Source organism: Oryzias latipes, chromosome 13 (genome assembly GCF_053564925.1).
Source record: "Oryzias latipes strain Hd-rR chromosome 13, Olatipes_Hd-rR_3.1".
In the NCBI taxonomy this organism is placed as follows: Eukaryota; Metazoa; Chordata; class Actinopteri; order Beloniformes; family Adrianichthyidae; genus Oryzias; species Oryzias latipes.
Window position 1 is genome coordinate 24,236,829 of NC_136249.1, and position 13,003 is coordinate 24,249,831.

At 40.4% G+C, this 13,003-nt stretch overlaps 1 protein-coding gene across 2 annotated transcripts in view; it reads right to left on the minus strand.

The window, feature by feature from the left end:
• The window catches only part of LOC101169470 (CD166 antigen homolog A), a 48,591-nt gene that overhangs the window by 10,697 nt on the left and 24,891 nt on the right, over positions 1 to 13,003 (minus strand). For both annotated transcript variants that reach the window (XM_078929367.1, XM_004075351.4), the window contains exons 2-10: positions 4,557 to 4,660; positions 4,150 to 4,366; positions 3,714 to 3,778; positions 3,236 to 3,323; positions 2,940 to 3,110; positions 1,129 to 1,253; positions 900 to 1,032; positions 489 to 601; positions 263 to 389 (exon numbers count right to left, since the gene is read on the minus strand). In XM_078929367.1, coding sequence (XP_078785493.1) covers positions 263 to 389; positions 489 to 601; positions 900 to 1,032; positions 1,129 to 1,253; positions 2,940 to 3,110; positions 3,236 to 3,323; positions 3,714 to 3,778; positions 4,150 to 4,366; positions 4,557 to 4,660 — 1,143 coding nt within the window. The remainder of the gene's footprint in view (positions 1 to 262; positions 390 to 488; positions 602 to 899; positions 1,033 to 1,128; positions 1,254 to 2,939; positions 3,111 to 3,235; positions 3,324 to 3,713; positions 3,779 to 4,149; positions 4,367 to 4,556; positions 4,661 to 13,003) is intronic.

Consider the following 13,003-nt stretch of genomic DNA (forward strand, 5'->3'; position numbering starts at 1 on the left):
CTAAAACAGTGAATTCTAGTGAACTAGAAATGTAAATCAGCTCAGTATTTTGGCTTTAAATTTCCATCCTAAATACTAGTAGTACTGAAAAGCTAATGCGGCTGCATTTTCTAGGCTTCTAATTCAACAGATGTATAAATATATGGAATAAAACCAGGTAGTTGAAGCCTTGGCCAAGTTTGATGATTGTGATATTTGGTATTTACCCATTAAATGTGTCAAAGTCTGCTTTGAGAAACAAGAATTTACTTTGACCTCTCACCTTGGACAACAAGCTCAAAAGATGCTTTCCGGCTGAGGGGTCCCAACGCCACCTCACACTCGTAGACGCCAGAGTCAGAGTAAGCGATCTTGGGGAACTTTGGCTCGTTGTCCAAAATGCGGTTATTCTGGGTCAAATAAAGAAAAGATCAATCTCCACTTTGGGTGACAAGAACAAACCTTTTCTCTGAGGTTTTGAATTGTGCTCTGTAAAGCTCTGCATTTACCTTTTTCCATGAAACGCTATGTGCAGCGGAAGAGTAAATCTGAAGAGTTACTTCCAGCGCTTTGCCAGCAAGCTTCTCAATCCTCCCAGAGGGGCTTAAATTAATGTCTAGGTCTAGAAGAAAAAAAAGAGGGGAAGGTGTTGAAAAGAATGTTCACAGGTTTGATAAGGGTTGAAACATTTCTGTTGTTAAGCACACAACTCTACACTTGGCTCAGAGCCTGGCAGATGCAGCTTTTTTAGAGGCAGAGCCCACACCAATCACCCGAGTGACAGTCTGGCAAAGGTAGACGTTTGAACTTTCTCCCACAAACACTTATTGCTCTCAACACGAAAAGTAGCAAAGGAAAATTACACAGATAAACAATGAAGATGTGGGAAAATTGTGCTAATCTACAAAAGATTTTCTTACAGTTGACTGTGACGTTCTTGGAGGCTTCCAGTCCGCGGTCATCAATTAGAGAACACTTGTATTCACCAGATGCATCACGTGTGACGTTTGTGATGGTAAACGCGTTTTGGTTTTCTACTTTTATTGTCTCCCCCTAAAAAAAAAAAAAATCACAGTTGGAGATTAAATAAATCATTTACTTATTTATTTTTTGCGGTGCACAAAAATCCAAGCAAGTGGTGTGTGTGACCTTGAGGTGAAAGTTAAAGCTGGTGGGAGCAGGGTTTCCATCTGCCACACACTTCAGAGTCATGTTATCTCCTTCCACAAGAGGATCCTGAGGAGTGACGAGAAGTTCGACAGTTTCCGGGGAGTCTGTGGGGAAAAGTAAGAGTTCAGCCTGGTGCATCACATTGGGCTACAATGAAACTTAAAAAAGATGCAGCTGAGGAGATGGCTGAATCACTATCATAATCTGAGGCAATCAACCAGAAAATTCCCTCAAAGCACATCTGAAGCGAACTGTTTGAAGAGCTTCTTGTAAGTAACCACTGCAGCGCTCCTGAATTCCATGGTAAGCAGGTTGCTTTCATATCTGATGCCGCAGTCTATAGAAATGCCAGCACAAAGCATCTAAAGCCAGACATCTTTATTTTTCCAAGCATAACCATCAAAAGCATTGTTGTCATTTCCTGCTTTGCCCTAAAGCAAAAGACATTAAAGTAGAAAAAAAGTAAACAAACTTAAAATAATATTTAAAAAAAAGACAGACAATGGGACTCTGCTGGCAGCAGCTACTGAGTGTTTATTGATCCCCTGGTCAGAAGCTGCCGCTGTGTGATGGGATGTTGACTGAATAAACCGAATGGCGTTCACTGGATCTGGATGCCCATCAGCAGCAATGACTCTTCCTGTGAGGGCAACAGCCAATTTTCTGGATCTCTGCTGCAGCCTACAGCGCTTAGAATAACAGAAAACCTGAAATAAAAGCTGTGGTTCAACATGAAGCAGAATCTATAAAAGTATCAAAACAAAGCAAAAAAACATGACCATTTCTGGTTATGACACTGCACTTCAGTTTTTTTACTGTTCGTTATGTGTGTTGATTTTGCATTTATTCTTCCTATTTATGAATGAGAAGAAATGTTTTTAAACATATCCAAATATTTTCTCATTTGCAGTTTTAACAGAATTCAGAGCTGCAACAACCTGATACGATCGGCACCTATTGGTGCAAATATACATCAAAACGTCTTGGCTCCTAAATAACCTTAATTTAGCATCTACTTCAGGCAAAACCATAAGTGAAAATGGTTTTTTTTCAGAGCTAGAAATATATTCAGGTGTTAATTTTGGGCCAAAAATTATTTTGGATATGAAAACCCGGTGAAGAAGGTGCCAGGAAACACTTATATCAACACAAACAATCCTAAAAAGATCTTAAAAAGAAATTGCATTTGAGAAACGAAGGAAAGTAGGGCTTCTGAGATTTCTTTTGGACTGGTTTGACAAAAGCCTGCATGCAGAGATAACATCTCTACGCTTATGTCATCTCCTGTTCTCGCCTTGCATGGCCATGGGGGATGCAGGAAGCCTATTCCAGGTACTGTAGGGTGAAGGGGGGTCCACCCAGAGCGATTCGCCCCTGGATCACAGGGCCACACACGCTAACCTATCAATCCTGTTTTTAGATTCGCTATAAAGTGACAGGGCAAAGAACCACATCACCTGCATGTAACCCTTCAGTGAAGCATATTTAACATCCTGAAAAAAAACAAATAGTGGTATTGTTTTTCCTCCATTAACTCAGCAAGATGGTAAAAACATTTTTCCCATGACGAAAAACCGCACTATCAAAACATTTCCCTTATTTACTCCATAGAAGAGTGTTGATTTAAACCAAGATCCTTATCTGTGAAAAATAAAGTAGAGAACCTGTTGTCTTGAAAAAAAGACTTTTGAGATCCTCCGATTAACCTATTCAGCGTTACTGTAACTTTATGGTTAGTTGCTCAGGTCCAATCTGAGAAAAACTGCAAACAATAGCGTGGAGTGACTCACAGGTGACGTTTAGAGTAATCGAAGAAGTTATGGGCTCTCCCACAATGTGCTTAGCGCGGCAGGTGAACACAGCGCCGTCGTCTTCCTTCTGGGCGGAGTACTTCAGAGTGGAGGTTGTGGTCGACAAGAGTGTACCGAGGTCTACCTTCACATCCTTTGTAATGAAAATCCCTGCCCACAAAGAAATATCAACAGGTGTTGTCTTTAAAGTCAAGGTGCTGGAGAGATGACAGTTAGAAACTGCACAAATGCATGCGGTCTGATCTGATCAGTGATTAATATTGAGGCTTGCACACCTTTCCCGTCATCCATCAGAGCTTGGTTGTTCTTTAACCACATGATTTCTGCAGCTGGGTTCGCATTCTTTGCAGTACACACTCCCAGCTGTGGAACCACCCAAAAGAAAACAGAGAAAAAGAAAGAAAAAAACATTTCAGGAATATTTTCAAATGCCTAAATTATACGCAAATGAGATTTTTCCATTTCTCTACAGCATTTGAGGAGTAAAGAGTTTTCCAAGCAGTAGACCATGAAATGCCCAGAGCACTGCAAAAGCCTCTTCAATCCTCTGAGGATTCTAATTGCATTAGGGGGGGTGGGCAAATGGGATGGGGTGGGGGGGTTGTTCTGCTCTTTACTAATTCATGAGGATCCCTTCAAAGAACTTATTACTGGAATAACATGCACAGTCTCTGTTTTAGGTCTCCGTGAAACTGAGGGATTTCCCTTGATAAGAATAATGTTATGAGCAACATTTAACATTGAAAACTCCACCTTAGTGAGTTTGCCAATCTCCAGCTCCTCTGCCTTGTCAAATATCTCCAGGCCTTCAGGCGACTCTGCAATAGAGAAAAAAAAACATGTTTCTGAACAGGCTGTTAAGCACAGGCGCGGATGCTGTTCCTGTCAATCATAGAGGCACTTTAAAGAGCTGATGCTATGCTTTATGAATTTCTGGCTCTTCTTTGGTGTGCTCTATGGCGTTTTGTGTCTACAGTCTGCATCTTTACAAAGCTGGGCTGGTAACAAAGCAAGATATTTATATATTTTTTTCTTTTTCTTGTAGCTGAGCCTGCCCCTGAACTTTCTGCACTGACGTGGTAAATATCTTTTACCATAAAGCATCAGGGTTTAAACTTTTCCCAGGAGAACAATCTGCTCAAACTTTTAGTTTAAAAGTATTTGTTCATTTGTTTCTTGTTTTACTCACTTAGAACCTCCAGTTTAATTTGGTGTTCAAAAATGTTAGCAGTGGTCACCACCATGCAGGTGAAAGTCCCTTGGTCGGTCAGCCTGGCGCCAGACAGCAGCAGGCTGGAGTTGGCCACCATGCTCACACGATGCTTGAGTGCGTCGGGGACGGAGATTAGGGGGTCCTGGTCTTTGCTTTTGACTATCAGATCCTGTGGAGACCCGTCTGTTTTTTGCTGCAGAGAGGAGCAGAGTGCTCTTGAGACACGACTCTCGCATATGGCTTTCAATTTCAATAAAAGCACTCAGTGTCAGACGGATGGTGCAGATGCATGCACTAATGCGCGTGCAGTCAGACAGGGCGTGGCTCAGACACCAGGAGAAGGTGTCAGAGGCATGCCGCAGTTGACCTCCACTTTGACTTACATATTTCCATTTGATCATCATGGTGTTTTCTGTTTGGATGAATGGGTCGCAGGGAATCTCTATGGTTTCCCCGTACATGCCGCGAACACTCGGCATACATTTGACTGCAAAAGAGGAAAGCAAAGGCACTGTTTTGATTTGTTTGTGGGGGACAAAAACACGGAAAACACATTCAACCTCAACGCCATAAACATAGGAGCTGTTTGTAACAACGCTAACCGGATGATTCCTCAAAAGCATCCACACTGCTGTTCTGACAAAGTTTTAATCATTCCACGGGTCCTTTCCTGCCCTAAATTTTATTCAAAACATCGCCATGGAGACAAAGTGCTTGAAAGGGGGATGGGATGGGATGGGATGGGATGGGGGGGGTGCCAGAAAGCAGAGTCTCAAAGGATTGCGATGATGAGGTGGAGCTGGATAGCTTCAGGAAAGACGAGGCATGAAAATGAGGCGTTGCTCACTTTTCTGGCATTTAGACGTACATTTCCGACCTCGCAGGGTTCAGGTAAAATGCCTGCGTGGGCGTGTGGAGGGACATGATTCAAATCAGCACAACGGCAGCTCAGGACACCACTACTAAGCTGCATCCAGCCAGCCCCTATCCTTCCGCTAAACTGGGTTTTTTATGACCTTTACAGACAATCATTGGACAATTTGTGGATATTCAGGTACCCAAATGTCTGATTATGTTTATCTAAAATAAACTAGCTAGTGATTCTTAAGTCATAGGAGTTTTACAGGGCATCTTTGGTGCGATGCAAACATGTGATCCTCATTTAAATCCTGTTTGAATACAAGTAAATAGCTTTTCTATGGTTACCATTGTCCACATTTGAAGTAAGTAACAGCTTGGACCCTTGGGGAGTGTTTGCACAGCTCAATTCAGCGAGTTTTAGACAAGCGCTGATGTTTATTTCCCACCCTGCCTCTTGTTTCCCCGCATGTCACAACCCCCTGCTGTCGAGTGTCATTTTTAAACCAGGGTTTTAAGACGAGCTCTGAGAGGAGTCACAAAAATCAGCAGGCTCTGCTATAGCCGCCATCTTTTTTTGGCCCTCAGCAGAGTGAGTTCATGCATTGACACTTGTCACTCATCGTTATGAGTTTCAAAACGGTTCGAGTCGCTGAACATGCAATACTCGTTTTCAGATACCCGAGACCAACCGACGGCACGACAAAAACAAACCCTGTTATCTGATGGTTTCTAATGGGTCCTGTCTGACTCATAGATCATTTCCGTCAGGTTGTTTTTGTCGTGTCTATGAGTGCCGTGACTTCATCGCCCCCCAGCCACTTGTCTCACTCTAAGAGACAGGATTGACTTCCAGGATGTGAACCTACTTCTGTTGTAGACAGGTAAATGACAAGATTGGTAAAATGTTGAGCTCAATGACAAACAAGATTTGTCTTGTCCACATATTTTGACTACAAAACACTGGAGCCAGGTTACTTCAGTTCTGCTCTTTTAAAAAGTTGTGAAAAGCTGTCAATCTCCTGGCTGCAACCATTCAAAGTATAATACAACAGTTCAGCCAATAATATAGGTTTGGCAGTTTTACCCTAATAAAAATGGGCATGTTGGGAATGAGGGGTGAGATATTGTTCACGCCTCTCTCTGGTGGTTCTTTCACTTTAAAAGTACTTTTGTTGTCACTCCTCAACGGTGGAGACAAGTGTTGAACTTTGACGCATGAAAAAGTCCCGTGACATCTATTACTTGTCAAAAATATTTTTCCTTGCGTCTGAATTTCTGATGAGTCCCACATGATCTGAAGAAGACCCAAACATGCAGAAGGCTCAAAGGAAACTTCCACCTAGAATGCCGTACTTTGAAATCTGCACCGCGTCTCAGACAAAGCACAATGATTATGCATCCTTGCGAGTAAAAAGATTTTCTTTCTGTTTCTGCTTTTTTTTCATGCTGTGAAGTAAGTGCACTTTGAACTACTGGTTTTTTGTTAAAGTTACTAGAAATCAATGGGGAAAAAGAGTTCACCTGTGGTGCAAATTCTTTCTATTTTAGTTTGTTCATTTTGGATGTTTTTTTTACCTTTTAGCAAAAGCCTCTATTCTAGCAAATGTTTTAGTGCACATTAACAGCTATATACATGAGCAAGCTTGAAGGCAGTCAAACTGAAACAGACAGAGATTAAGAAAAGTGTGAGGTAGACATATATCTGTGATTTTTATCATAACTAAGGCTAAAAGAAGTGGCAGCAGCACATTCAATGTTAAAACCACTTTTTCTTTTTTTGGTTTTTCACACAAGTTCTTACAAACAAATATAACCAGAGTTTCAACTTCTTTCTGCATAATTCACATTTATTCTCTATGGTACCTCATAGTTTCTTCAAACTAATTAAAATGAAGTTTTAATTAGTCCAAAGAAATGAAGTTGGTGTATTTGGTTTTGAAATTATATGATTATTATATTATATGATATTTCAAATATTAGAGACCAACTCCAATGAAAATTGCATTTGGGTGTTTTTAACATGTTCTTGTGGCTGTATTTTGATGACACAAGATATATATCAAGGAAAATTCAATTTAAAATTAGCTTTCTGAATATTTTTTGTGTAAATTGTTGTGAATCAGGAGCAGACGACAAACTGTTGTTTGCAAAAGAATATTTGTGGTGTAGGGCCAGCAGCTCCCTGCTCCCTCCATTTTGACGCATCCACTCAAAGACAACTAGATCCATGTATGATTTTGTTTCCTCGTCTGAGCTGGCATCTGGATCAAAAATGTAGGGCTGGGTAGCTCCAATATTGCTCGCTATTTTGGTTGCACTGGTAATGTTATGTTGAGGGAGTTAGGGGCTGTAAACTGGCAGGAGAGCACATAAACAGAGAGCTCTCAAGGGAAGGGGAAGTAGGGTTGCTCCACACCAATTGTCCCGGCCACAACCCAAAAGGTGAATTTCTAATGATTTCCTGCTGTTCTGCAGAAACTATGTTATAGAAAACAACACAGGTTTTTTTAGTTTCGGCTAAAAATAACATAATCATAATTAAAAGACCACCGGTAACGCTTATCGGAATATCGGAGTGGGTCTTTAACCTATAATCAAAAGTGAAGTTGGCTGCAACATGGCTGTGTTTGTCCAAACTGTGGTGGGATGCAGATTTGTTTGAGCACAGCATGCGGTTTTTCTTTTTCACTTTCGCTTTGGCTAGTATGAAAGTAATAAAACGAGCAGGCTTCTGATCCATACAGAAACAAATGCACATGCTGGGAGGAAAAATAGAAAGAGTGCAAACATGATGAGCCTTTTGGGCAGGACATAGAGATATCTTTCCTTTGTTTACTAAATTGGATGGTGTTGTGTGACACTTTAGTTATGGACCCTTTCAGGGTGCGAAAAGTAAGCAGGAGATTGAATATATAAAGATTGAATGAAGATTGAATAAAAGATTGTTAGGGTGAAAAAAAGTTTAATTATTTAAAGAATTTGGCAAAATTCGACCAAACTCATGTTTATAATTCATAGCAATCAGCCAATACATCAATCATATTGGGTTCCTGCCTCAATACTGAGACAACTTTCTGAGAGGAGTTTGTAATTTTCAAGACTGATGATACAATTGTCACCAACGTTTCAGTTGCTTGGTATTCTATTTATAGCGATATATAGGGAGTGTTGAGATTCTGTTTTCTATATATATAAAACCTTGTTTTTTTTCATTTTCACATTCAACATTTTTCTGAAGATGCTTACATCTATATAAATATGATTTTGGTTAATGGTGCAAACAAGACAAGGTAGGTGGTTTATTTTTTTTGGTTGCTATTTTTTTTGTCTCAACATACCTGTACTTTTGGAAAAGAAAAATCTTGAAATGATTTGCCATTTATTCCACATCTTAATCAACTATAGCTCAAGTTAAAAGTTGCATCAGAAAGTAAAAATACAGTGAAAGTGTCACGTTTATATTACAAATGTTTTTGGAACGGAGTCCGACTGAAATAACGTCTAACCTCTCTTGTATTTAGAATGCATTAAAAACGACCTTTTCCTTGAAATCCTAGGATGTGGACATGTTCAGGGTGGAGTTTGCTCTGCCATTGCATCATCAAAACATTCGAAATAAGTTCAGGTTAAATGGCTCGATATGCACGCGATTGCACAACGGGCTTAAAATTCCAAACGTGGATGATGTCATCACTCAGGCGTCCCCCTACCATCCAAAAAATGCTCCATGGGTTAATTAGTGACCCCAGGTGTGCATGTGGGAACCCAAAATTGCAGGTTAAGAAAATGAATGGATGGATAGATGATGTCATCAGCCTGTGTCACATTTGGCAGCGATTGGGGCAATTCCTTTCTGATGGCCTTTTGACCTTAGCAATTACAAATGGCTATGAAGTATAAACCGGGCGTTAGGATGTGTCTAAATGGGCAATATGTAAAGATAATACGCGCAAGCTATATGGAAAGTTGACAAAAAAAATCCATAAATAATAGACTTCTTATGTTTCAAATCCCATCTGAGTTTTTTTTTTAACATTCAAGTGAAGCTTTATTCAGCATATTTGAAAACTTTTAAAACGAGAACATATTAAGGAAAAGGCATTATCTATGCAGATTACACTACTACACAATGAGAATTAATCACACTCGTGGAGTTACAGAAGGTAAAGCTCCTGCTGCTCACCAAGATAAGCTAATCCTTCATAACAAAAGCAGAGGCATAGTTACTTTATGCTGAATATACTTGCACACAATGCATACCAAAAACCATCACCTGCACCAGTTGGCTGCAGGATGAAACACCAAAGGAAGGAGGTGACTGTTCAGTGTTCTTACACTGCTGGTGCATTTCAAAGAAAACGAAGAAATAAATTTTACTTTTTGCCACAGACTGACTTGATTAAAAATGTTACGAGTTGTATGTGTGGGGTATACAAGGAAAACAAATGTGTACTCACAGCCGGAAAAGAAATTCATCATTCCGATTAGCACCAAAGCAGCTGTTTTTCTACTCAAATCCGCATAGGTTTACGTGGTATTGATGCAACAGTTACCGCTTGGTGAACAAAGAAAAATAAGATAAATCTCACTGTGCCTTACTGCTGTGATCTCAGCGGCACGGAACAGAACAGTCATTCATCATTTTCTGCTTCTGACAATTAAAATGTCATTGACCAAAATTGTATTTATGAGCTGCTAAGGAAGGTGTAAAGGAGCTCAAATGTGAAATTTGTTTGTTTTTTACTTTAGAAAGGAGTTTATGTAACCTAATGCACCAGATGGTTTAATACTTTGAACCATCTGGGAAATGATCAATAGAGACTATCTGAAAAAAGAAATAATTGACAGGTAATTAGATAAACCATCTGTTTATCCCCACCTATCTGGATAAAAAAGATAACATCAACCTGTCAAACAAATGGAGCGGAACCTGTAGGTAAAACCCACTGGAGAACGGAGGAGAAAACTTTATTCCTTTTTTTTTAATTTAGTTAATCATTCTCAACCCCTCTGACAATTAGCTGAACAAACCTTGTTAGGATCTACCATCACCAATGAAACAGCAATCAAAATCTGTCCATAATGCATGCTGATTGGTCAATTTGCTGCAGCTAAACGCGTAGCTGGAAGCCTGGAAGCAGATGGATTCTCTGGTAATTGTGGTGTAGAAAATCTCTTGAGGATGCAGAAGCCTGAGAAAACACAAGCTCCAATTCACTGCATCCGCGGATTCAGAAATCACTCAAGGGTGCTTCGCTCTTATAAACTCCAAACATCTCAGCTATGGTTTGTTTTGTCTTCGGAAAAATGGACACGAGACAAGTTGGCTAATATTTCAGGAAAGGTACTTCAGGTACTAGACAGGTGAATGACAGAGGCAGGAGGCAGCCCTGCAGGAAATACTTTTACATTCCTGATTAAGCAGCCTGCATCCATGAGTGGAGGAAGGTGACAGCAGCTCAGACATGAAGCTCATGAGGGAAATCAGTTACTTCCCCAGACTAGTTTCTATCTCCTTACCTCTGCCTTGCGTGTGTCGTAGAGTGAGTGCCTGGCTTTCAGTGACAACAACCTAAAGAAAAACCCAGGCCCAAACTTATTAAGTGCTGAAAATGAGGATTGTGCATTGAATGGGGATCCCATGGCGCATGTCCACAAAGACGGGATGGCAAACAGGCTTCAGGGGGGGAGAACCATTCCGGCTAGATCAATAATACTTCAGGAAAGGCCAAGTTCTTTCAGAGAGCGGCTACAGCATGAGAAGGTACAAATCAAAGAGAAACTAACCTTCTGTGACATTCTACATCTGTTTATTAATAATTCAAGTACAGAATCCTGGTTAGCTGCTTTAATAAGAGGGATCAGTGACTTAATAAGCTTAGTTTTCTAAGTGCTTGTTGTCAAGTAATATGGCATTAATGGAGAAAAGGTGAAAAAATGTTTTCAAATTTAAAAGTCCAGCTCCAGGGTCTCCGAAGGATCATAGCAGGCTTTTCAAAAGCACAGCAGAGTGCTGTTATCTCAACCTTTTTTCACTCCAAACACACCATGTCAAGTCTTGTTACTGAAAGCCACATGACTATATAGAATTCAGCTGCAGGTCACACTCAACTACCAAAGAAGACAATTCAAAAATATACTGCTACATCCTCTCTGCCTCCATCTGTGTCAAGGGAAAAAAGTATAATCATGTCACTGATGGATAACTGACAGCACAGCCTGCATAAGATCCTTCTCTGCAGCTTCGCTTCTCGTTTCAGGCTGAGCCATTCCACTCGTCAACATTGTATGCTCTGTAATTTTACTCTTTCCTTCCCACTGTAATTGCCTGTCAGTGCCTTTACAGCATAAAACTAAAACCATCAGCTTGTGTTTTTTTTTTTGACTATCAAGAACCAGTGGGCTAAAAAATGCAACCATTCACAACTGAGTGACTTTTAAATGTAATGAGGAAGCATCTACAGCTTCCTTGTGTAGGCTCCAAACCCTCTAGCAATGCTGGCAGCAAAATAAGAAAGTACTGTAAGCAGGTCCACCCATTGAGATTAAGGCTTCAGTGCAACTATTAAGAGTTGTGCGGACCTTCATGACCCTGCGTGTTTTCCTGTAGCACTGATAAGTGTGACACATGTTATTTCTAAAGCCTAAAAAGAAAAAGACTATTTACCCAATTCTAAGAAAGCATGCGCTGTTTTTTCTATATTCATAAAGCCTTAGTCACGTGTACCTGTAAGCGGGTCTACCTGTTTGGGTGCTGCGTGGTTCTGAGTTGTCCAGGTCTATGAGGAGCACAGGCATGTTGTGCAGTTCCCTTGAGGCTCATATGGCCAACATGAGGGACGCAGTTAAAAATGGAACATCTGACTGTTTATGCACCTGGTAAGTATTCATACCGCTATTGTAAGTCACACGCACTTTTTACGTTTGTGTAATGCTGTCATTAGGTGTCTTTACATCATATTCTAGTTGTTAGTAAGGTGCAAGTATTGGATAAGACAAGGTTAGATGGAGGAAGCTGATTTGCTGTGGCGACCCCTGAAGAGAAAAGCTGAAAAGAAAAGTAGAAGACTCCAATTCTTCATGCACTTAGTCACCCTACCTATGAATTTTTCTCATTGAACTCCTATCTATGCTCTCATCTTAACTCTTTAGTTATTCCTTCCTTCTACTCACACACTCACAGTTCTGTGTTTTTGCAACTATATAATTCTAACCCTTTACCTGTTCTCTATTCATCCATTTTTCCATTTATTCCCTACCAATTACCCATATTCTCATCTGTTCTTTCCCTCACTGTCTTCTGTTATCCAGGTGGATCCATGTTCTGGCTGACTCCACATACCTGATTCAGGTAGTCAGCAGCAACTAAGGCAGGGTCAAGCTGGGAAACAAGCAGGGTGGGAAATCTCAGGGAATTGGGCAGCCATATCATACACTTATCTTTTCTTCTTTTCCTTTTGCATGTAAAGTTTCCTTTTCTAATCCTCCCCCCTCTTCTTCTATTATTAAGGATGTAGATCTCTCATCAAAACACCAAGTCTTCAACTTTGCTATTCATTACTAGAAGCCCAGATAGCTTGGTTACGTTTCTGTTTATCATGTGGAATGGCAGCAAAGAAGTGATTCAAACCGGCCCTATACGAACACTTAACATGTTCCCGTCTTTCATGTAAATCAAAATGAATTTTATGTTGAATGTAATCTCAGTGTTCTGCTGGATTATAATGATCAGGCCTTTCATTTTTACTTTGTTTATGCATCAGCAGCCAACTGGCCCCATTTACTAGAGTACTTCATACCGTAATGCTAGATCAAGAAAAGGCAATTTGACAACAGCAGTGCCAACTGGAAAGCAATGAATCCATCCCTATAAAAAACAAATCTGACCAATCACAGTTACTGATGCTTTGCCTGGACTCGATGATAAGTTATATTCGGGTGAATATCAAGCTACAGCCTTCAGAGAGCG